This window comes from Cynocephalus volans, chromosome 10 (genome assembly GCF_027409185.1).
Source record: "Cynocephalus volans isolate mCynVol1 chromosome 10, mCynVol1.pri, whole genome shotgun sequence".
NCBI classification, from domain to species: Eukaryota; Metazoa; Chordata; class Mammalia; order Dermoptera; family Cynocephalidae; genus Cynocephalus; species Cynocephalus volans.
The window spans coordinates 31,467,379-31,492,772 of NC_084469.1; the positions used below are offsets into that span (position 1 = coordinate 31,467,379).

The following is a 25,394-nucleotide window of genomic DNA, read 5'->3' on the forward strand; positions in this document are numbered from 1 at the left end:
TAAGATGGATCAAATAAAGTTATGGCAAATCAATAGGGCATTATCAGAAGCGTGAGGTGACGAGCTCACGCTTTTTTGTAAAAACAAAAAAGGGAAACACTGATCAATACTGAATGAGCTACTTTAAATATTGCATCCCCTCATACAGCACGTCTGCATTGACAATTCCCAAACCAAAAGGCTTAAAGCCTAACACGCTTTAAAAATCATCACTAGTATTCATTTGGAAGAAATCCAAGTTAGGCTGCCCTTTCAAAAAAATTCTCAGAGAGCCCGCCCGTGGCTCACGTGGGAGAGTGTGGTGTTGATAACACCAAGGCCGCGGGTTTGGATCGCTCACTTGGGAGAGCGTGGTGCTGACAACACCAAGTCAAGGGTTAAGATCCCCTAACTGGTCATCTTTTTTTTTTTTTAAAAGGAAAGATCTCTTTCAGTTCAACTCTTTTAGTTCAGAAAGTGAATCTGAGGAGCAGGCAAGAGGCAAGCCCATGATCAGCAACCTATTGAACTTTCACCTCTCAGACCTATGACATTATTTTCAAGCTGGATGCATAAGAATCAGTTAGGCAGTCTGAACTACCTAGAGAGAAGACCCAGATTCAGCAGATATAGGGTAGGGCTGGGAAAAGTGTACTTTTAAACAGCTCCAAGGTGGGAACTGCTGCCTTGGAGTAAAAGTTTAGTCCCCAGCACATACCTTCCCCGTACAGACCAGCCATCAAAACCAACCAACCAAACAAACAACAACAATAAAAAGAAAATGTAAGGAAAAGACTTCAGTCTTTTACTTTCTTGGTCAGATTCTCCTCTTAACAACAACAAAAACAATAAAAAGAGAATGTAAGGAAAAGGCTTCAACCTTTTACTTTCTTGGTCACATTCTCCTTTTAAACTAATACCAGTCTACAGATTTGTTGAATGGACACAGTACATAAACATTGTACATTTCTCTATGAAAAATACAAATTAAGTTATAAGCCTAGCCTAGCCCTCCAGGAACTCACAGACAAAAATTGCATACCACTCTGCCAAAATCAACTGAAAAGGCCACAGGATACCTCATTTTGCTAGTTCAATCTATCTGGTGTTTGCAGAATTACATCCCACATGCCCAGAGACAGCTTTCAACTTTTCACAGTGGTAACCTATGGCTGTAGATTAGAGATTTTTCTCCCACAAAGCAAACTGAACTCTTCTCTAACCTTGGTTTCAATCACACCACATTCTAGCCAACCTAAGCATTTTGCTCCTCAAGAACCCCAACCTAACATGACTATAGCTGGCCGGGAAATAAACTATCAATCTGCAACTATTTATGGGGTTTTTTGTTTGGGATTTTTTTTGGGGGGGGAGCAGCTGGAAGGTATGGGAATCTGAACCCTTGACCTTGGTGTTATCAGCACCAGCTCTAACCAAGTGAGCTAACTGGACGGCCCCTGCAACAATTTATGAAGCACCTGCTTTGCACTAAACATTTTGGTAGGTTAGGAGTTGCCTCTTTGAGAGTGAAAAGGGCAGTCTAACTTGCACCTCTTCCAAACTAGTAACGTACCATTAAAGCAGTATCAAATGTAGAATCAAAGTACTATCTACAAGGAACTCACAAACAGGAGGGGCAAAAACAAAGCAAAACTAATCATCACAAAGAATCTGAGTACTCATTTATGTGCTAAGGTGTTGCAACCCAGGTAAAAATTCAAACAGAAGATCAATCAGTAGAAGACCTTATGGTGAGCTACAACCAATAGGAGGTAGGTGAGAGGGGGAATTATGAGGACGTCTGCCTTCAAGAATGGAAAGTTGCTGATTCCTCTCTCTAACTCTTCTAATGGGGAAGATCCTAAAAGTTCTTTTTTAGCCATCTTCTCCCTCTCCACTCTCAAGGACACCCTATACATTTCCTCAGATATCAGTTATACACATTTAATCCCAAAATCTACAGCAATCCAGTCTCTCTCCAAAATTCCTGACAAATTTGTAGCTGCTGCCTGGACAATGACATAAGACATAAACTACAAAGTTTATTAAGCAGAGAAGAATCAAGATAAAAGCAGGGCTGTAGGATGATTTGGGGCTCTTATTTACAAAATTACTGATGTTTCCCACCCAGCACCTTTTATATGGGGAAACTCAAAGGACCATAAATGCACTCAGGCAGTTTATAAGCACCTATTAGTGGTACTGCCTGCAACAGCCATACCATTTCTGTGGGGAACACTATCTGCTTGCAAACAGCAATGCAGATGTGTCCTTGAAGTGTCACAAAGCTGTAGAGTTCTTACAAGAAAAAGTACAAAATTACCATTCTGAGCAATAATGGAGACAGAATCCACAGAGCAGCACAGTGGTTAAGAGCACAGGTTCTGGAGCTAGACTGGGATGAAATCCTGGCCCCACTACTTTCTAATTGTGATACATCTTACGCAGGTGCCTCATTCTCTTCATCTGTAAGAATGTTGTAAACATTACAAATACTAAGACATATAATGACCTTAGAACAGCATCTGCCCTGTAGTAAGTGGATGTTAGCTGTTATTGTCCTTCGCAGAAAGTCAGCACAGGACAATCCTAACAAGCATGTGCTCTGGAGCCTCACTGCCTAGGTTTGATCCCAGCTTTCCTGTTTACTAGCTAGGTGACCCTGGGCAAATTACTTACTCCTCTCTGTGCTTCGGTTTTCTCACGTAAAAAATGAGTATAATAATAGTGTTATGCAAACCAAGACAGATTAAATCAGCTTATAATAGTGTCTGGTTTAAAAAGGTTTATTGCTGCTACTACCACTTCATCAAGTGGCTAGTTTTCAGCTGTGGTTTCTCCTTCCTCGCCTCCTTTTGAGAAATACACCTTGAAATTTACACAACAGATAAAACCTACACTTTCACTAAAAAAGCTATGCTATTAGTGAAGAATGTCAGCAACTTGCATTACAATTTTATGTTTCTTCCCAAATAATATCCGTCTGCTCGCTCCTCACCAGTGCAGTCTGAGGTCAGATATCTTTAATAAGCATCCTTTCTGATACTTTATCAGTCTTCACTTAACCAAAGATGCTTAAGACAAAAAATCCGTATTCACTATGAATAGCCTAAAATAAAGGGTCCACTGTCTACCAAAAAAAAAAAAAAAATAGTTAATAGCAAATCATCTCTTCAGAAGTTACATGGGACAGTCAGAAAAGGAACCAACAATGCTTTTATAACACTTTTCCTTCTAGGTCTGGAGTTTTCAAACTTCTTCTGTAAGGGGCCAGATAGTAAATAGGCTTTGTGGATCAAACAGCTCTGTGATGCCACTCAATTCTGCCACTGTAATACAAGAGCATAAATGAATGAGTGTGGCAGTGTTCCCCTAAAAAACTTTATTTATGGACACTGGAAGTTGAATTTCATATAATTTTCACATCATGATATATCCTTCTTTTGATTTTTCTTTGATCATTAAAAATATATATTATATATTAGTTAATATTTATAAATATATTTTATATATCTTCCACATATTTAAGATATACAAGGGTATTTTAAAACATTCATGGAAAGATTCATATTATCTTTCACTTCTTTTTTTCCACAAACTTTTAAAAGTACCCTTGAATATATATAAATAAATTCTTAGCACATGGGCTGTACAAAAACAAGTCAACAAGTCTCAGGTCAGATCTGGCTGACCAACCCCTGTTCTAAGTGATTTTTAAAGAATTACAATAAAAACAAGCAAAAAAAAGGGAAAAATAAAATAAAATAATTAGGATATTAAAATGATGCCCAAAGCAAATGAAAAGGGAATTATCTGTCCCAAATCCTAGAAATCTATAACTTCTCACTTTCCCTTAAGAAACCCATGCCATAAAACAGCCCTTGCATCTTCAAGACATGCTTTTCTTCAGGCTCACGGTACCCCTACCCAGATAACCTCTTCCACACTGTTACATTCCTGATTGCCTAGTCTATCATGCTCTTTTCCTTCTCTACCAATTTCTGAAGAGTGTCCTCTTTAGTCACCACTTCCTTCCTTACTTCCCTAATCTTTTGAAACTTGGCTTCTATCCACACCACTCTACTAAACAGTTTTAGTCACAATGATAAAATGACCCACTTCAATGACCTTTTCCTTATTCTTCAAGCTCCTCAACCTCTCTGCAGTGTCCAACTCTTAATCAGCACATTCTTCTTGAAATGCTTTTGGTTTTGCCTTCCTAACTATATCCTAGTTTTCTTCCTACCTTTCTTACAGACCCTGTGTCTCCTACTCCAAATACCCAGTCTCTGAAGAGACACAATCTTGGTGCCGGCCCATGGCTCACTTGGGAGAGTGTGGTGCTGATAACACAAATGTCACGGGTTCGGACATCCCTATAGGGATGCCAGTTGGCTCACTTGGGAGAGTGTGGTGCTGACAACACCAAGTCAAGGGTTAAGATCCCCTTACTGGTTGGTCATCTTTTAGAAAAAGTGAAAAAAAAAAAGGACACCATCTTGAAAGGTTCAAACCTAGAACTGAACTTTTTCTAAACTTTCTTCCTTGAATATGGTCTCACGCACAACCATACTTTACTGTCATTGCTATGTAAAAAGCCCTAAATCTCTCTCTCCTTCCACAGCTCCTGCTGGAAGAATGACCTACTGGTCCAGCTCCAGTCTGCACAGGAACTGACCACAGTCCAACTCCAGCCCATGGCTGGCCAGCTCTCCAATTCCAGTGGGGGAGCTATGACTGCTGAGGCCCCCAACCTGCTGGCTGTGCAGAGTAGGGCAGCTGAGGAGTTGCTCATGGGCCCAGGTTCTGGGGAGGGTGGGGATGGTGAGACCAGCAGTGGTGTGGTCTAGGATGTCCTCTTTGAAACACTGCAAATGGATGAGGGTTTGCAGAGTGTGCTGGTGCTAAGCAGCGCAGATGGGGGGAGCAGACTCGTCTCTAAGTGCAGGAGGTAGAAACCCTTCCACCTGCACTGACTGAGTCGCGTGCCCCTGGCCCGCCAGGACAGAAACTCCTCATCATTTGCAGCACCCCAGCTGCTGAGCTGCTGGAGGACAGCAGAGCTGGGGGATGCGCTGCCACGCTGCAGCTCCTGGCCCCACCACCACCTGGACTAGCCTCTGCCTCCGTGGTGCTTCCCGTGGCTCCCACTCCCCAGATGGTACAAGTGGTCCCTGCAGGAGCTGGTCATGACCCCTCAGTGCCTGCCTTCCATTCATATTGTCCAAACTCTACCCACAGTCCAGCTGATGCACACATTTTGAGGAGACCCACTGCTACTTCTTCCCATTGCATAAAGAGACCCTGACTCACTGCCGTGGTTGGGCTGGGAGGGGAAGCCCAGCTAATAAAGCAAGCCCAGCTAATAAAGACCCAGAATCTTCTTTCTTTTGTTTTGTTTTCTTGGGGGGAGTGGGGTGGGAGAAAGGGGGCAATGTCATAGTCCAAAATTCAACTTAACATCTTCCTCAGATCAAACTCCTCTTCCTACTTCCAGTTCATTTTTTGTAAAGATCTGAACGCTCTCTAGGTTGGTTATGTGTACAAGCTGTGATAATCCATTTATAATAGTATAGCAAACATATAAAATACTTAGGGATAAATTTAACAAAAAATATGACCAACACATGAACAACGAAAACTGCACAACAGTGCTGACCAAAATTAAAGACAACCTAAATAAATGGAGTTATACTATGCTCGTGGATTGGAAGGGTCAATATTGTTAAGATGTCAGGTCTCTCCAAATTGATCTACAGACTCAACACCATCCCAATAAAAATCCTAGTAGAACTTTTTTGTAGAACTTGACAAGATGATTCCTAAAAAAAGTTTTTTGATCCTAAAATTTATATGGAAATGCAAAGAACCTAGAATAACGGAAGGAAGGAGGAAGGAAGGGAGGGGGGAGGGGAGAGGAGGAAAGGAAAGGAAAGGAAAGGAAAGGAAAGGAAAGGAAAGGAAAGGAAAGGAAAGGAAAGGAAAGGAAAGGAAAGGAAAGGAAAGGAGAAAAAAAGTGCAGCACTTATACAATTTGATTTCAAGACTTGTTATAAAGCTGCAGTAATTAGGACAGTATCAGATTGGCATCAAGACAGATATTCAGAGCAATGGAATAGAATAGAATGCGGAAACAGACCTTCACATACATAGCCAAACAATGTGACAATCGTACCAAGGCATTTTGATAAGGAAAGGACAATGGGACTGGAACGATTAGGTATCCATACAGGGAAAAAAGCAAACCCCAACTCTTACACCCCATTATATACAAAAATTAACTCAAACTCACAGATCTATATATATGTAAGGGTTAAAACTATAGAACTTCTAGGCTAAAACAGAAAAAAATCTTAGTGGCCTCCAATTAGGCAAAGATTTCTTTCTTTCTTTTTTTTTTGGCAGCTGACTAGTACAGGGATCTAAACCCTTGACCTTGGTGTTATCAGCACCATACTCTAACCAACTGAGCTAACCAGCCAGCCCCAAAGATTTCTTAAACAAAAAAGAATAAATTATAGAGAAAAAAATGGATAAATTGGACTTTATCAAGTTTTAAAGTGTTCTTCAAAAGACACAAGAAAATGAAAAGGCAGGCCAAAGACTGGGAGAAAATATTTGCAAAACATATCCAATAAAGGACTTGCAGCCAGATTGTATTAAGAACTTGTAGTGGACTGAGTTATGTACCTCCAAAACTCCCTGAAGCTTGAATTGTGTCCCCCAACTTAGACCTTGGGCTGGCCCATGGCTCACTTGGGAACACCAAGGCCATGGGTTTAGATCCCTATATAGGGATGGCTGGTTAGCTCACTTGGGAGACCATGGTGCTGACAACACCAAGTCAAGGGTTAAGATCCCCTTACCAGTCATCTTTTTAAAAAAAAAAGAAAGAAAGAAACTTAGCCCCCACTGTGACTGTTAAGAGGGTGGGAAATCCTATTATGGTAATTGAAAGGTGGAGCCTTGAAGAGGTGATTAGATTGTAGGACTGTGCAGTAGTGAATGGATTAAAAATGGTGGCCAGGGGCATGGTTCTGAGGGCTTTAAAAGAGGAGGGTCTCTCTCTCTCTCTCTCTCTCTCTCTCTCTCTCTCTCTCTCTCTCTGCTTCCACCTTTTTGGACTTCCCAGCCTCAGAAACTGTAAGCAATAAATTTTTTTTTTTTTGTAAATCACCCAGTTCCAAGTATTTTGTTATAAGCAACGGAAACGGACTAATACAGAACTCTTACAACTCAAAGATTCATTCATTTATTTATTTATCCAGGAATTAAATGTGCTCTTTCCATTCCCAATCTTATGCAATTTCTACTCCCTTCTGCCTATTCCAATTCTAGCCCATACTGTATTCAGTAGGTCTTTTTACATTAACAAAACCTTGCCATTTCTTTCTCTACATTCCTAAAGTTCTTACATTCTAGCCACAATTCTAGCAGTGAATTAGTGTTCTTCACTAATAGCATAGTTTTTTTAGTGAAACTATAGATTTTTATCTATTGTGTAAATTTCAAGGTGTATTTCTCAAAAGGAGGGGAGGAAGGAGAAACCACAGCTGAAAACTAGCCACTTGATGAAGTGGTAGTAGCAGCAATAAACCTTTTTAAACCAGACACTATTATAAGCTGATTTAATCTGTCTTGGTTTGCATAACACTATTATTATACTCATTTTTTTACGTGAGAAAACCGAAGCACAGAGAGGAGTAAGTAATTTGCCCAGGGTCACCTAGCTAGTAAACAGGAAAGCTGGGATCAAACCTAGGCAGTGAGGCTCCAGAGCACATGCTTGTTAGGATTGTCCTGTGCTGACTTTCTGCAAAGGACAATAACAGCTAACATCCACTTACTACAGGGCAGATGCTGTTCTAAGGTCATTATATGTCTTAGTACTTGTAATGTTTACAACATCCTTACAGATGAAGAGAATGAGGCACCTTCCTAAGGTGTATCACAATTAGTGTTCTTCATATAATTCTTTAACAACTGAATGTCTTTATCCCTACTCTGCTTTATGTCCATTCCACGAAAGAGGAATGACTGTAAAGGCTGTGATAACATCCTATTTTGAGAACCACAAGAATAATTTTTTTTGCTTCAGGCATATATTAGGATCTTCCACATACAGTATTTCATTAAAGTATCATCTTCCCAGAAAATCCTATATTCCTTGTTGGCATCAGAATGGAAAAGCTCCTCACTGGTGATGAATTACTACCGCTACTACTTTTCTAAACATGTGATAGTGCAGATGGAATTTTTCTTTCAACAGGATTACTGAATATTCATTAACAAGGAGTGCTAAATACAGTAAATTTGATAAATGGAGAATAAGAAAATAAGTGAATATGTTTACGGTTGAGAAGTCAAGTTCACACCATACCCTAATGAAAAAAGGAAGGAATGGGAAAAGAAGAGAAGATAGCAGTATTATCTGGAGGACAGCGCAAAGGAGTAGGTTATAGATACCCCTGCCACTGCATCCTCCGCCCACCAAAAATAGTTCAGATATTATTAAAAATATGACGGTACTAAAAGATATTTCATATTTTGACTTTCCAACCTTTAAAAAAATCTAGCAATTATGGGCCGACCCCGTGGCGCACTCGGGAGAGTGCGGTGCTGGGAGCACAGCAGTGCTCCCGCCGCGGGTTCAGATCCTATATAAAGGTTGACCAGTGCGCTCACTGGCTGAGCACGGTGTGGCTGGTCACAGAAAGACAAAAAAAAAAAAAAAAAAAATCCAGCAATTATAACTGTCATAACTTGAATGCTTTGACAATGTCCAAAAACCATTATTTAATGAAGGTTTGCTTTAAAAAATACTCTTACTCCAGTCACAGATGAAACTTACTATTGAGGACTTCTTAGGGAGGAAAGATAACATTACATATACAGCCATGGGGCCGGCCCGTGGCTCACTCGGGAGAGTGCGGTGTTGAGAACACCAAGGCCCCGGGTTCGGATCCCACATAGGGATGGCCGGTTCGCTCGCTGGCTGAGCGTGTCAAGGGTTAAGATCCCCTTACCGGTCATCTTTAAAAAAAAAAAAAAAAACATATACAGCCATGCACCGCATAACAACATTTTGGCCAACAGTGGATCACATATATGACAGTGGTCCCATAAGATTATAATATTGTACATTTACCATACCTTTTCTATGTTTAGATATGTTTAAAAACACAAATACCATTGTGTTACAACTACCTATTCAGTACAGTAACATGATGTACAAGTTTGCAGCCTAGAAGCCAAGGGCTATTATTCCATATAGTTTAGGCGTGTAGTAGGCTACACCATCTAGGTTTTTGTAAGTATACTGCATGATGTTTGCACAACAATGAAATCACCTAATGACGCATTCCCATTTCTCAGAACATATTTCCGTCATCATGAGAGGCATGACTGCATAAACCATCATATTTGTTTAAAAACTGATTCAGTAAAAGTGTTTTATTCAACACAGATTCACTTCGAAAAAAATTTTTTGTGGGATACGTTGACCTTCTTTGAAGCTGAGAGATACATAAATACAGAGTTTTAAAAGCTCCCCAGGTGATTCTAATGTGCAGGGTTCTCCAGGTTGAGAACCACTAGTCTAAACTAATGGAATGACAGCCAAGAAGAAAGAACAAATGTAAGAGCTGTAATGGATCCATGGGATTTGGAGACTGACTGCAGAGTTGGGAGGAAGTCAGGGATGACTTCTAGGTTATTGACTTGAGAGTATGACTGGACAGTGGGGCCATTAATCATCAATGCACAGGAGAAAACTCAGTAAATATGCATGCTTACTTGAGAAACTTTGTCTTTCCCTCTCTGTTCTGCAAGTTCCATTAAGGCTGAGACTGTGTCTTGATCACTTTATTATCCCTAGCATAGTAGCTTGTACCTACTATGAAATACATTTTTCCTGAATGTAATTCAACTCTGTTAAGTTTCGTCTGCCTGTGTGTTAAAGTCAGTGGCGTCTTTCAAAACCTCACCCCTGTACAGCACTGATGATAGGGCTGGTTTTATAGGAGATGCTCGACAAATATTAGATAACTAGCTAATTTCTATCCCAAATGCCTGTTTGACTGGAAACACCTCCAAATGTCTGACAAAAAAAAACCACCTAGAGGTATATTGGGCATGGCAAAGTATGTCCAAAACTGAGGTTAAGATACTTGTTCTCAAATCTGTTCTTCCTCTTTCTATTAGCAGCCCACCCATTATCTGAGTCACCTAGAACCCTTGAGTAATCTTTGATCTCTCTCACATCAACACTCGAAGAGGTTTCAAAAGTCCTGTCTCCTGTAACTTCTATAGCCTCCCTCACATCAAGCCCCACTGCCCCTTACCAAATGACTCATTGTCAATTGCAACAATCTCTCCAGCTTCCTCCTCTTCCTTCCTTTATACTGAAGCCATTTCAACATGCCTCAAACAATTCTAGTCATGTCACTACCTCAGTTGATACCTCTCAGTACCATCACCTGACCCACAAAATAAAAGTCAAATGCTTTAACCAACGCGCTTCACAATCTGGCCATTAACATACTTTTCCAACCTCATATCCCACTTTCACCAAGAGTAGTGACCTCTTCCCATTCTCACGACCTCCCATGTCTGAAAGAGCTATTTTTCAAAGCCCGCTCAAACATTATGTCCTGTAGCAAAGGCTTTCTCTGACCACCCAAACCACATTCCTCACCTCTTCTCTAAGAAAACTCTTCCTCTAAAATTTTCAAATTAACCCTTAAGCATTTTTCACCTTACAATACAGTTTCTCATACATGTTTTTATCTCCCCTTCTAGATGTCGGAGTTTCCTGTAAACAGGCTTTAGGTCTGGCTATTATTTTTTAAACGACGACAACTCCCTCTGCCCCCACTCCATGCTTATTTCCCATCCTTCTCCCTAGAGTGCCTTACTAGGTGGAGTTCAATAAATACCACAGGTCCTTGGCCAAGGTTCTATCTCCTCTTCCTAGGTGCTATTTCCCACATTCAGCTTCGACAAGAGAATCTGGGGACACAGCAATTTCTCATTTTGTCCAGCATGACTGCAAATCATGACAGTATCTCAAATCACCTACAGCAAATCGCCTTGCCAGTGACTGAACTCTGCATATCTCAGCATGAGTCACAAGCTCTACTCTGACACATCCACTGCCACTGTAGTGAATGGATAAACTTTGTGAAAAAATCCCCAAGGAGAAAGCTAACAGCTACAGCTGGTGACAGAAGTGAAAGAAAGTAAAGGTAGAGAAAAGAAATGGTATGAAAGGGATTGTGCTTCAGAGGTTTCCAGACTATACGTAATTATCAATAGCCTGGGACATTTGTTGAATTAGCAAAACAATAAACAGATAAATTTCAAAACTGGAAAGAGAGCAGTTTCTTCTCTCCCTATTTCTACCAGCCCACACTGATTAAGCATATTCTGGAACAGTGCTTTCTACAATGATGCAAGTGTTCAATTAATCTATGCTGTCCTGTAAGGGAGCCAAGAGCTGTGTGGCTACTGAGCATGTGGAATGGGATTAGTGCAACTAAGAACTGAATTTTTAATTTTATTCAATTTTAATTAAATTTAAGTAACCATATGTGGCTAGTGGCTATTGAATTGGACAATGAAATGTCCAGAATATGGAATGCCTTCACCTTGTTCCTTAAATTGTTGTCAAAGGTATTTTCCTGACCAAATTCCACTAATAAAAGTCCATTATCAATTTTCTCTTTAATAAACATTTATATTTTTTCAATTTTTACTTTTATTTTACTGAGAAAAGAAAGTAGAGAGTGGTTTAAGAAGAGATTAAGACAAAGACTGCATCCAAAGATCAAAATGTCAGGCACTGTGTTAAAAGTTTTTTTTTTTTTTGGGGCGGCTGGCCAGTAAGGGGATCCCACTCCATGACCTTGGTGTTATAAAGCTGCATTAACTGAGCTAACCAGCCAGACCTTAAAAGTATTTGTTCTTCATGTACTATTCCTTTTGATCCTCACAGTTACCTGTGAGATAGAGGTAACCTTATTTATTTACTTTTACTTACTTACTTACTTACTTATTTATTTTTATTTATTTATTTTTTTAAGATGACCGGTAAGGGGATCTTAACCCTTGACTTGTTGTTGTCAGCACCACACTCTCCCAAGTGAGCTAACAGGCCATCCCTATATAGGGATCCAAACCTGTGGGCCTTGGTGTTATCAGCACCGTGCTCTCCCAAGTGAGCCACGGGCTGGCACTGAGGTAACTTTTAAAGCTGAGGAAATTGAGACTGAGAGCAATTAACTAACTTGTCTGTGATCACAGCTTAGTTAAACTAGGATTCAAACCCAACTGCAGAGTCTGACCTCTTAAACACTACACTTTAATTACTAAGACTAAAATAGGCTGAATGAAAAGCAGGTTAAGTAGCTCATAGCAGGCCGATGTTATGCAGAGCATAGTTAAAGTTGGAGTGGCCAACTTACTTGACAAGAGACTAAGGATATGTCCAGGCAATTTTTCTTCATGACTGGTAAATGATGCTCAATAAATTCATTCATTCCTTCAACCACAGGCATGATTCTAAGTTGAAGAATACAGCAGTGAACAAAACAGAAAAAGTACCTGCCCTCACGGGGTTTACATTCCAGTATGGGAAGCTCTCTAATGAAATGACTACTGAACAGACATCTGAGTGAATAAGTTGGTCAGCCGTGTGGAGAAAGGGGCAAAGACTGTTGCAGGCCAAGGGAACTGCAAGCACAAAGACGCAGAGGTTGAAACATGTTTGGCACGAACAAAGAACAGCAAGGAAGTTGGTGTGATGGCACAGTGAATGACAAGACAAAGTAGGAAATACAAAGTGCTAAGTAGGGGCCAGACCCTGTTGGGACTTGAAGAGTAGATGAGACATGATCTGATTTATATTTTAAAAGGAATACTATAAACTGTGTGAAAACAGGCTTTGGGGAAACAAAATCAAGGAGAAAAAAGTAAAAGCAGAAAGACCACGTAGGAGGCTTTTGAAACAGTTCATTTGAGTTACCACAGAAACTTAGATTAGTAAGGATAGCTGCAGAAATGTGGAGTGGAAATGGAAACTAATTTTAGGACTGACTTTAGTAAATACTCATATATATAGTAAAGCCAATAGCATATCATTGGATTGATGAAAGGAAAGAAGGCTGTTTTCTTTTTTTTTTTTTGTCTTTTTGTGACCGGCCGCACTGCGCTCAGCCCGTGAGCAGCGCACCGGCCATCCTTATATAGGATCCGAACCCGCGGGCGGGAGCACTGCTGCACTCCCAGCGCCGCACTCTCCCAAGTGCGCCACGGGGTCGGCCCAAGAAGGCTGTTTTCTAAACAAGGGACACAAGAAGTTACTATTTACTCCATCTCTCAAGGTTCTATCTCCTCTTCCTAGGTGCTATTTCCCACACTCTCATGCCACCAAATGACAACCACTACCAGGCAAGTTTCCACAGAGTGTGTTTACAGATAATCCAATTGTAACATGACACAGATTTTTGCTATTTGTTTATACTTAAATGAGTATCTCAGAACAAGTGCAGCCAGCTCTGAAAATTCTAATTAAGTACAAGCAGCATTAAACAAGTAACACCCCACAAAACATTTTATTTTTTAAGATAAATATTGTAGAATCCCACAAAACGTATTCTAGCTATCTTGTCTTCCTTTGCATAGCAAGCACCTCCAGTTTAATGAGCTGGCCCAGAATGCCTCCCTTAATTCTTCCTAGTCAAAGTTTGCAACATTACTTCTACAAAGCTTAAATTTGAACATAGGCCAGGAAATTGGAACTCAAAAAAGGTAAAAGAGGGCCGACCCCATGGCGCACTCGGGAGAGTGCGGCGCTGGGAGCGCGGCAGTGCTCCCACCGCGGGTTCGGATCCTATATAAGGATGGCCGGTGTGCTCACTGGCTGAGGGCGTTGCGGCCGGTCACAAAAAGACAAAAAAAAAAAAAAAAGGTAAAAGAAAAACTGTGAAGTCAGAACCTCATGACTGCTTACCTATCTATCCCTCCTGGCCTATTTAACCCTAAAAGGATGTTTTGTTTGTTTAAGGTATATACCCCACTGGCCAGATGTCTGTCAAGGCCACCCTAACACATATCTCAAGGCACTTGCAGGAGAACAATCAGCATACTGACTTCAGTCTGTATGAACTCCTCATGGCTGGAACCTGACTTCAAAGCACAACAGATGCTCAGTAAAACTGCTGAATGGAAAACCAGCCATCTTCCCCAATTTCAACCTTGGTAATGCACAGTTGGCCCTCTGTATCCATGAGTACTGCATTCATGGATTCAACCAACCCCAGAAGGAAAGTATTTGAAAAAAAATTATGTCTGTACTGAACATGTAAAGACATTTTTTCCGTATCATTTTTTCCTTGTCACTATTTTTTTCTTGTCATTATACAATATAGTATAACAACTATTTACATAGCATTTATATTGTATTAGGTATTATAAGTAATCTAGAGATGATTTAAAGTATCCAATGTGCACATGTTATACACAAATACTATGCCATTTTGTATCAGGGACTTGAGCATCCGATTAGGATTATGGTATCCACCAAAGGTCCTGGAACTACTCAACTTCCCTTCCTAGTCTAAAAGCACCAGACTACTAATTACCTTCCTTAAGTCCTTCCAGAACCTTTCTACCCGACCTCACAGCTCCAGGCAACAAGCTCCATTTGCTTGGCTGCCCCTGCGTAAAACAACATTCTGTGATTTACCCAAAAACTAGCTCCAGGGAATGCCTTAGCTTTCTTTCTGTTCCTTCCAGAAGTTTCCCCCTCCAGGGGTGTGGTGGAAAAGGTAAAGACAAATACTGGGGGCCAGTCCCCGCTATCTGTATTAACTTTGGCCTCACTTCTTTTATCTATAAAGGGCAAATAACACACATGCCAGGCCTCCTTCACAAGGTTATTCTGAAGTCTAATCCAAATGAGAAAAGCCTACAAACTTGTCTGTCATGTGCTGCCGAAATCTAAGATCCAAGAAATGATGGATTCAGTCAAAGCAAGAGGACAGGTCGTGACCAAGCACACTGCAGTCAAACGTTAAGTTTAAACGAAGTCTCCAGTAACACGGTAAATAGGAGAAGCACACTGGCCAGGTCTAACAGTGTCATTATATGGTCCCTGGCAAGTAACTCCCCATCTCAGGGCCTTCTTTCTCCCCAACCGTACAATAAGGCTTTGACGATGAAGGATTCTCATATTGCTAACGTTAAGGGAGGCACAACCTGAGAGATAAAATTGCCTATACCTGCAGTGTCACAAAGAGCACCAGAAAAGATGGTAAGGACTGGACTGGGAGGCCAAGGAGCAGAAATCTAGTTTCAGCACTCCTCCTGCCAGCACTGTCATCTTGGCCAACTCCCTTGCCTCGTAAACCCCTTCCTCCCGTTCTCATCCGTAAGCCTGGATAGACTCCCCACCGGCCTGAATGCCGGAGCTGCTGGGGGCCCAGAGACCACAGCGCGCGCCTACTTGATGCGCGGGCCACTTACAGCCCCGGCTCTCCCCAGCCCCGGCTCTCCCCAGCCCCGGCTCTCCCCAGCCCCGGCTCTCCCCAGCCCCGGCTCTCCCCAGCCCCGGCTCTCCCCAGCCCCGGCTCTCCCCAGCCCCGGCTCTCCCCAGCCCCGGCTCTCCCCAGCCCCGGCTCTCCCCAGCCCCGGCTCTCCCCAGCCCCGGCTCTCCCCAGCCCCGGCTCTCCCCAGCCCCGGCTCTCCCCAGCCCCGGCTCTCCCCAGCCCTCACCCCGAGAAGTCCCACGCTCTTCCGCAAGCGAGGGACGTACCCCTTCCGGATGCAGGACGTGCCAGGACAGCAGTTTCGATTTGCTAAGCCGGACGGTTACTTCCCCCGCCGTCCCAGCACCGCCGGCAGTCGAAGGAGCCCCCCTGCCGCCCTCGGGAGCCCCGCGGCAGCACTCGGTCCCGCCACGGGACCTCCCAATCCCGCTCCACCGCCCGCCGCCCGCCGCTGTCCCGTGGGCTCGAAGACGGAGGGAGGGGCGTTGCCATAGGAACAGCGCTCAGGACCCCGGCCCGCGGAGCCCAGAAGGGGCTGGAAAGGAAGGCTCGCGAGACCCGCAGTGCCCCATGCGACCACGCCCGGCCATCCCCTCCCAGGGCTGCTTCGCCCAGCCAGCAGCGCCCCCACAGCTCCGCGCCTTCCCGCGCGGCTCCACAGAATCCCTACCTTCCGCCATGTCTTGCCCGGCCCTGACTGCAGCCTCGCGAGAAGTACGCTGCCTTGCCGGGGCAGCACGGAACGGAAGCACCAAGTCTCGCGAGAGTCGTGGGAGGAGCGGCAAAGGGAGGAGCCGATGGTCGAAAGAGGGGTGAATGAAAGTGAAGGGGGAAGCTGGAGTCGGGGTAGGAAGCCGAGAGCCTGGTCTCTTTTCACTGACTACTTTCGAGGAGGGGGATTTATCCAGTACTGATTGAGCTCTGTCATATTCCATGCCCTTAGCAGGGCACCGAGAAGGATGGGCACAGCGAATATAGTCTTTGGAAAAGCTTCGCTGTGACAGGGCCGAGGGAGGACTTTTGTGGGTTTTCAGAACAACATCTTTTTGTTTGTAGAGATGTGAGAGGCTGGGAGGAAGGAGCCAATGGAGTGCGAACCGCTAATGATGGTTCAAGTTCCCTGGGAAAGTGGGATGCTCTGCATGCGATACAGAAGAAGGATTGAAGGAATTAAATGCAGACTAGAGGCAGGTCACCTCTTATTTCACTAAGATGTTAGGAAGCAAGAACACGCATGCAGATAGATGTGTAGGAGCAAGAGATATCAGGGAGCCTGTGTGATGACATCAATTTTATGGGTGAAGTTCCTAGGCAAGGAGAAAGGCGAGGAATAAAGAAAATTTGGAAGAGGGCCTGAGGTTGGAAGTCCTAGTTTTAAGCGTCTCACGTAAGGGTGGATGGGTCACTTTTTTCTAGAACTCAGCCACCGATTTGAATTATAGCATTTGTCCAGGGCTTGAGATTTAATTGCCAAAAAGAAACTTTGAGAGTGCTCTCAGACTACAGCTCAGGCATCAAACATGGCATGCAGACTGGCTAGGGCTGATGTAGGAGTCCTGAAACCGCAGGTCTCTGTAATAATTGAAGACCAGTGCAATGCAAACAAGGTATAAGAACCAACTCTGTGTCAAAGTGGCAAGCTGGAGTTCATAAGTTAAATAGCACTGGGAAATGATAAAGTCCAGAACAGGGTCATGGAACAGAATGATTTAAGTGCAAATGCGAAGCCAGAGAAATTAAGACATTGGAATCTAGAGGTGGGAAAAACATAAGACAGGAACTAAAATCTTTAGGAAACGTGGAGATAACTAGAAGATTAGATAATAGCAAAATGGAGGGCTAAAAAGTCATATAGCTGAGTAGGATGAGACCTTTCAAAAAAGATTTTTACTCATAGGAGAATCAAAAGAATGCACCACCAATTAAGGACTGCAGGGCAAGTGGTGGCTTTGGAGGATAGCCAGGAGTAACTGATGATAGGTTAAAGAAGGATCTGAGAAAAGGAAGGTGTCAGAACTGAAAAAGGAGCTGGATTCAAAGCTGGAGAAGTTTTAGGTGCTGCCAGAGTTAAGCACTAGTGGATAGTGAGGTGGAGTAGAAAAGGAATTTGGAGTTTTGATCATGGAAAACAGAGTTAAGGGTTAAAATTTCAAGGAGGGGGTGGAGTCTGTCTGATAGGGACTAGGAGATGGAAGGGAAAGGGTTTTTGAAACATGTAAGAACAATTGAGTGTTCAGGAATTGATGTTCCAATTGTAACAGAGACTAAAGGTGTGAAGAATGTATGGGCAAGAAGGTGCTTAGAGGATCTGCACTGAGGAAGCAGCACTTAGACTAAGAAGGGCAGGGAAGTACTTGCCAGGCTTAGTGGACATTCCATGATTCAAAGCTTCCCTGTCTGTTGAGAGTAGTTTATAGGTGTGCCAAGTGGGAAGCTTTTGGGGCTTCAGGGTGGCCAGAAAAGCCAGTCTCCTCTGGCCCCAAGCGGTCTCATCTGTTATCTTAGATTACCTTACAAATATTTCCTAGGTCATAACATAAAAATGACATAAAAGTGGTTGGGAAGTACTATCATAGCTGACGCCTGGCTTTGCATCATGCCTTATCTTTGCCTCACCAGACCATCTTGGGGTCTGGTACACATAGCACGTGCTCCAAGTGTTTGATGTGGTGTTAACCACTGTGAGCTGTACTGGGAGTCAGGAGAACTGAGTTCCAAGTTTGGCTCTGCAACTGACTTTCTGTGTTGATCATGAACAAGTCCCTGCAAGCTTTTATGCTGCATCTCAGATTCTCCATCAATTTCATGAGGAAATTTGTACTAGAATCCATGGTTCTTAATGATTTGGAGAGTCATGAGCCCCTTTGAGAATTTGATGAAAACCAGGGATCCTCTTCCTTAAAGCAGCACACATGCAAGAATAAACAAATTTGTGCCTTTTCAAGGTGTGCTTGGACCAGATGTCCATTGTCAAACTAGAACTCATCTGAAGGAATTCAATCAACTCAGAAGCATGAGTACCTCTTTATCATAACTTACCTTTCCAGGAGCCCTCTATCAGAGAGGTGAAAACACTCATGTTAGAAATGGTTTAATATGGGGGCCGAGCCCGTGGCGCACTCGGTAGTGTGCTGCGCTGGCAGCGCGGCGACGCTCCCGCCGCGGGTTCGGATCCTATATAGGAATGGCCGGTGCACTCACTGGCTGAGTGCCGGTCACGAAAAAGACAAAAAAAAAAAAAAAAAAAAAAAGAAATGGTTTAATATAACCCTATCCTTGGGCCCTTATTTTGTGAGGAGACTCTTACTGGCCTGGAAACCCCTGAGCTACAGAGAACTTATAAAGCCTGTAAAATATGTAGTACTCGGTGAACTACAACACTCAAGAGACTTGGATGGAGCTACATTAGATGTAACCTGAAATATAGACATTTTGAAAAATCTGAGCACTGGAATACGGTTCATTTTAGACCCAGGTCAGGTTTTACTGCCAGATAAGAACTTAGTGTGGAGTTGTCTCAGGCAAGGAACGTGAAATGCAAGAAGGGAATAAATGATGTCTACCTTAAGTCTAAGAGCACAGGGAACAGACTTGGGGGTCATGGCAGAGGCAGGAAGAGGAAGAAACCTCTAGACTGGTAGTCCAGTGAATTGGATCCAGGTCACAGCCTCATGTCCACTCTCCATATGACCTTAAAAAAGTCAATGTTCCTGACTCTGGTTTCCTCACCTGTAAGGGTTATTAACAGCACCCAGTATGTAAAGGTTGTGGAACCGAATCCCAGCCATGCAACTTGCTCTATAAACTTGGCAAATTAATGAGAACCTGTTTCCTCATGAGAAACTATTACTTTGGAGGATCCTTCTAAGAATTTAACTGATTTTTTATGAAAAACACATAGCACAAGCTTGCCATAGAGAATCAATAAATAGAAACTTGATTTCTAGTGCTCTCGTTAGGAACAAATGAGATGTTACTATGAGCATACAAGTGTTATTTATTATACTTACTCCTAATGGATACTGCTGAAAGGGGGGAAAAATCAAGTTTCTTGCCTAGGAATTCCTGTGCAGCTCCTATGTCTAAGATGTGTCTGGCTTCTTTTTGTGAAAGGCTTTTTCTTTTCTTTCAGTTTGTTTCACCTATGTGAACAGGATTCAAATTTTTAAAATCATTTCACTAATGTGTAGAGTGCCAACTCAACAAGCCAAAAAGGCTAATCCTACCTTGGCAGCCAGATTACACACATTTGAAACTGAGCAACCAGGTTTGCAGGCTTCCAGAAAAACAAAAAGTTTAAACTTGATAAGATGGTTACTATCTTTATCTTTATGAAAAATAGGGAGAAAATCAACTGGTCCTTCCTGAAAGCCTACTGCGTTGCACACAGTAAGCAGTCGAAAACTTGGTCAGTTGCATTTGAAGCAGCATGCAAATAACTTTTTTGTTATATACCTTGAGTAGATGACTAGGTGTAAAACTGATATTGAAAGTTTAGGTCCTTCCATAATAGTTTTACTCCAAATATATTTATCAGGGCAATTAAACTCTGGAAATAATCCCTAATGTTCCCAAAACTGATCTCAGGGAGGATTTTCTTGTTTCTAATTTAGCACTGATTAAAAGGTCTGGCTCCATGTTCTTTTGAGTTTGTAAGAAAGAGACCTTAATAGCCAATGGCAACTCATATCAAGATAAACAAGCTTTCAGCAGCTTACATTATAAATCCATATAAACTATTTGTAAGAATTCAGGATAAAAAGCTGGATACTGGTATTTTGTAGAAGAAGAAAAAAGGTACTCAGTCTTGTCTCTTTTGCCACTAACTTACTAAGTGATCTTGGAAAAGTATTTGGACCAGTTTCTCCATCTGTTTAGAAGGAAGGCGGTAATTGAGATGGCGCCTGTATCTCTTCCAGTTCACATTTGAGTCTCAGTTCCTCACCATTTAGCTTATCTTTATGGTAGAGCCAGTTTAGGCCAAAGACAAAATCCCCAATAATGTGCTAACATGTTTAAGGTTCTAAATCACCACGCAGAGAGACTCTGATTAAAAATGGTGCTTGGCCGGATATTGGAAATTTAAAGAGCATTACACATGAGGTTGGAAGTCAAGTTAACTTCCCAACCTCTGGTTCTCTCTTTAAATAAAGTTTGTGAAATTCTTTATCAAGGTTCTCCTGTGAACCCTTTGCTATCATGTACTGTTTATATAGAAAGATTCCCACAACTTGCTTTTGAGACCTGCATCCTAAACCAAAATAGCTCATGATACAGCCTCTAAGTCATCATTTATTGATTTATAGAGCACCCATCACATGATTGAGGTGCTTTACAATACAGTAAACATCACAACAAAACTCACATAGTTAAATACAATAAACAAATTACAGAACTAAAAAAAGAGCTGGAATGAAGCAACATTATGTCAAATTTCAAAGATGCTGAGAAGTGGCAGTACAAAAAAGGTAATTCCACCAACTGGAGACCAGATGGGCAAAGATACACAGGCACCACAACCCAAAGTGGGCAGATTTGTAGAGGGTATGTAAAATAAAATTTCACAACTGAGAATGAAGGCCATTAGAAATACTATGATACCCAAAGGATCACAGAACTAGTAGAATAACCTCAGAAACATATTACCTTGTATGATGAGGAAATCAACCTCATATGGATTTTAAACTCGAAAGAAGAGGTCAGAAAGCCAGTGAGATCATCCATCCTATTATAAACACAGACTGAAATCTATGAGCCCCTACAAGAACTTGGCATAAATTTAGGAAACAGCCAATAGCTCTACGATCGACAAGACTACGTAGATGTTGTTGATAGTTGGCACCAGGTTAGGGGGAAAAATCCTTTTCCTAAAGCAGAGAAGAATCACCTCACACTAATGATGAGGCACTGGTGGGACAAAAGCCACCTGGTTCAGTGTCATCTGAGTGTGGGCTTAATATCAAATGTAGAGGCATTTAAATTCACATTGTCAGATGAACACTGGGAAAGGCACAAATAATATCTCTGACAGAGGAAAAGAAGCCACAAAATCTACTAGGCCTGTGTTTCAGATGTAGCACAGTCAGGGCAGCAGGTGGAAAAAGAGCGTGAAAAGAAATGCACTTGTTCCTGGCTTTCCCTTACACTCCCCTAGATCTAGCCCTAAAAAACCACATGATTATACCAAAGTAACTGCATTAAAGTGGCACTTAAAGTTCAAGAATAGTTGTCCCTGAGTTACTACATCTTTTGCTATTCGCTGAAGAGTCAAATCCCAGGTTTGAACTCAAAAGATTGCTAGCAAATCTATAGCAATAGGAGAGCAAAATTCCAACTCCATTTTGCCAAAAGCAACCACCATGTGAACAATTTCTGATTAAAGAGTAAAAAGGATTATATCCCAAGTCCTTTGTAGGTATGTACTGCTAGCACTTTTGGGCACAATTTTTATGATCTTTGGGGAAAAAAACATTACAAAGTTCTTGAAGAAAATTGAGCTCCAATGAATCAAATGAAACAATTTTCGCAGTTACTACATGTTTATGGATTTTTATAATGTTTACAGGTTTTTACAATGCTTGAGTGGTGAACAGACTGAGATTTAGAAAAATTAGTCTCTGTGACTACATCTTCAACCATATTCTGCTTTAAAAGGACATACAAAGTTTGTAAAGATCTAGCGTTTTGGCAGGAATCCTTTTACTCTTCTGCCAAAGCACTTCTCCAAACCCCACAAAGCAGAAATGCACCACTGAATCTCACAAGCAAACACCATATTTCATCTGGTACTATCTCAAGTTCTATTCCTTATATGCCAAAAATGACTTCCCACTCCCAAGCTCGCAACAAACATAGAGAAGCTGAGCCCTGCCTTTTACACTGCACATGCTCATTTTACCATTTGCTGAAGTTGTTTTACAAAACTGTATGATATGAAATATTGTTATGTTCAAACAAATCCAAATGTACTGTCAGTAACAGAATCTATATATCAAATAGCAAAGCATTACTCACGTAATGCTTTTAGAGTCACATAAAATCTAGATAGAACCCAATACATATACTGTCACGGCCATGTGATTTTCAAGTATTGTTTGTTTGCATAAGGAATCAACCTGAGATTTTTCTAAACTTCACTTCTCTAGCATTCAGTATTAAAACCTTCATTCAATACAATAAAAGCCAACAACTTGACAATTATTGGAAAAAAATTATATTTTGGAAGAACTCACTACATAAGGTGACAGGATTCCAAAATCAAATTACATGAAAATATACATCGCAATTTCTTTGTACAATAGGTGAGAAAAATCTGCAGTATAGTAGAGGCAAAGAAATATGAAGCACTCAGGAGAAGGATAGGGAAAACAGCATTTTTAATAGCCAACCCAGAGGTTAAATAGAACGTCTGTAGCTGTGCATGCTTTATTTATCCAACTTTAACATTAGGCAGCTGAAGGGCAAAAATAAAACCAAATCAGAATTTTGTATTGTTTAGGGTAAAATTTCAATAAGTTCAATTCAAAACCAACGCTTTTCAGTTTTCAGTGGTTATGACTGGGTTCAAGAGCTCTCAATAGCCAAAAAATGTTATTGCTACATCCAATCCAAGATATGGGTGCAATTAGAATACAAAAAAGGATAAAGCACCTAGTGATGACCACTCCTCTGAAGTCATCATTTAAAATCAAGTAATTGCTTATTAAGTATTTCAGTATTTAAACTAACTTTCTGGCAGAAAGAAGAGATAAAAGCAAAGGGTAGTGTGTGAAAACAAAGAAGATGCCAAAGTTTAGTAAGTGAAAAGAGTTTAATGAAGCCTCAATGGTTTAAAGGAAATTAAATGGGAACTTTTAATCCTAATTGCTTTTCATCTGACATGCTTTAAGGAAGTCTTTTAAAACTGGTAAGAAACAATGAATACGGAAAGAAAACCTGCTAACATCTTTTAGGATTTACACGATTCTTATTCTACTACAAGAAAGCATTATTTGGTACAAGGTGTATTTGTGGATGTACATGAACAGTATAGTATATATATTATCCGGATCATGTTGTGCTATGTACAGGTCTTTACAATTCTTCCTGAAGGTTAAAACAGTTCATTAGAATTCAAAATGCGTAATCATCTGTTAAGTTGGCACTTGTTAGGCTCTTTTCAGCATTGATAACTGGCATGTTTTATTGCAGCCCAGTTCCAGCCAGTGTTTGCCAACTTGTTACAACAGAAGTCCAGCAATAGGTGGGTAGAGTGCAGGAAAAACAGTGCCATGTTTCTCAATTGAAGACCTACAAAAACAACAAAAAAACCCCAACATTATATGATGAATTTACATTACAAAAGAATTAATTAATTAGAAAATTTTATTTATATTGTGTCTTTGAAAACAGATTCTTAATTTCATTTTAAGCTCACTTTTGTTCTTGTCCATTACGGAATCCACTAGCAACATGTGGCTATTTAATTTTAATTTTAAATTAATTAACATTAAATAAAACTTAAAATTTAGTTCCTCGGTCACACTAGCCACATTTCAAAGGCTCAGTAGGCACATGTGGCTAATGACTGCCATACTGGACAGCATAGGTAATGTCTCTATCACTGCAGAAAGTTCTATTGTACAGCGTTCATTTAGATTTTCAATACTACAAATGTCTTTCAACTTATATTCCGAATCATAAATTGAAGGATTATTTAAAAGTCAAGTAATTTGGAAGTTTACAAATATTTGAGGCTATTCAGAGAACCAACTTAAAAGATTGTCACACTTCTCAACTTGCTAACTTCTATCTAACTATGTTCAGTTCAAACCCATTTTCTCCATAGAGCCCTCCACAAATGATCCTCCATCCCACTTACAGCTTCTAATTGTTTTGTATCTGCTGGTCTCACATCCTCAATTAGATTGGAATTCAAGAACATGTCTAAACAAAAACCACCACCATCATACCAAGTGCTTATTATATGGCAAGCAGCGTGATAACTGCTTTACAAATTCATCTCATGAAACACATCTGACAATCATCATATGAAGGTGTTTCACCCTATTTTACAGAGAAAAGTGAGACACGGTCACACAGCTAATAAATGGCAGAGTTTCCTGGACAAAAAGTTAGGAAAACACTGAGTTCAAGTTTAAACAGTGTCATTTAACAACTGGACTTTTCAGAGCCTCCATTTTATTAATGTGTGCTTTGAATACGGGAGTTCTAGGGGAGGGCCGAGGGCAGCAGAGAAGAGACCACCTATTACTATTACATCTTTAGATCAAGTGTTCCAAGGAACTCAGAGACCTGTATGTGCTGCCAAGCATAAGTTTGGGCAAAAGAACTCAAAAAGAACACGACTGGGAATTCAAGGGATATAATTTTAAACTCCTGACAGAGAAGTCATTTAAATGTACTTAAGAGTTACAGCAAAATTTAACTGATACCAGACGTGTTCAAAGTTCAGTGTGTCTTCTAAAAGCCTTGCATCCAAAAAAACAAACAAACAAAAAAAAAAAAAAAAAAGGAAAAAGCAGCCCAGAGTGAATTTATCAATCTTACAATCACCCAAAATCAACTACACCAAAGCTGTGTTATAGGGAGGAAAAAAGCTGTAAACCAATCTGTGACTGCATGTCACTATTTCCACAATTTAGACTACCTCCTTAGGATAGATTCTGATGGGTAGAGCTACTGCTCTACTTTTTCTTTCCAAAAGAATTATACCAATTAATCTAAATGGCCCCTAACAAAGCCTGAAATACACCAAATATGAATATATTACCTTCACCAGAACCAGGTTCTAACTGTTTACATACAGATACATTTTTGTGCATACATATTTTTTATTAGAAAACCTAAAGACATACACTGAAAATC

The 25,394-nt window shown here is 41.1% G+C and overlaps 2 protein-coding genes across 3 annotated transcripts in view; both read right to left on the bottom strand.

Moving 5' to 3' along the window:
• The window catches only part of ANKFY1 (ankyrin repeat and FYVE domain containing 1), a 106,411-nt gene extending 90,191 nt beyond the window's left edge, over positions 1-16,220 (bottom strand). For both annotated transcript variants that reach the window (XR_010024565.1, XM_063109127.1), the window contains exon 1: positions 16,198-16,220. Coding sequence is in view for 1 of the 2 variants with exons in the window: in XM_063109127.1 (XP_062965197.1) it covers positions 16,198-16,207 (10 nt within the window). In the remaining variant the exon portion in view is untranslated. The remainder of the gene's footprint in view (positions 1-16,197) is intronic.
• A 4,581-nt stretch (positions 16,221-20,801) lies between these two features.
• The window catches only part of UBE2G1 (ubiquitin conjugating enzyme E2 G1), a 97,536-nt gene continuing 92,943 nt past the window's right edge, over positions 20,802-25,394 (bottom strand). The window contains exon 6 of the mRNA XM_063110971.1: positions 20,802-23,816. The gene's annotated coding sequence lies outside the window, so the exon portion shown is untranslated. The remainder of the gene's footprint in view (positions 23,817-25,394) is intronic.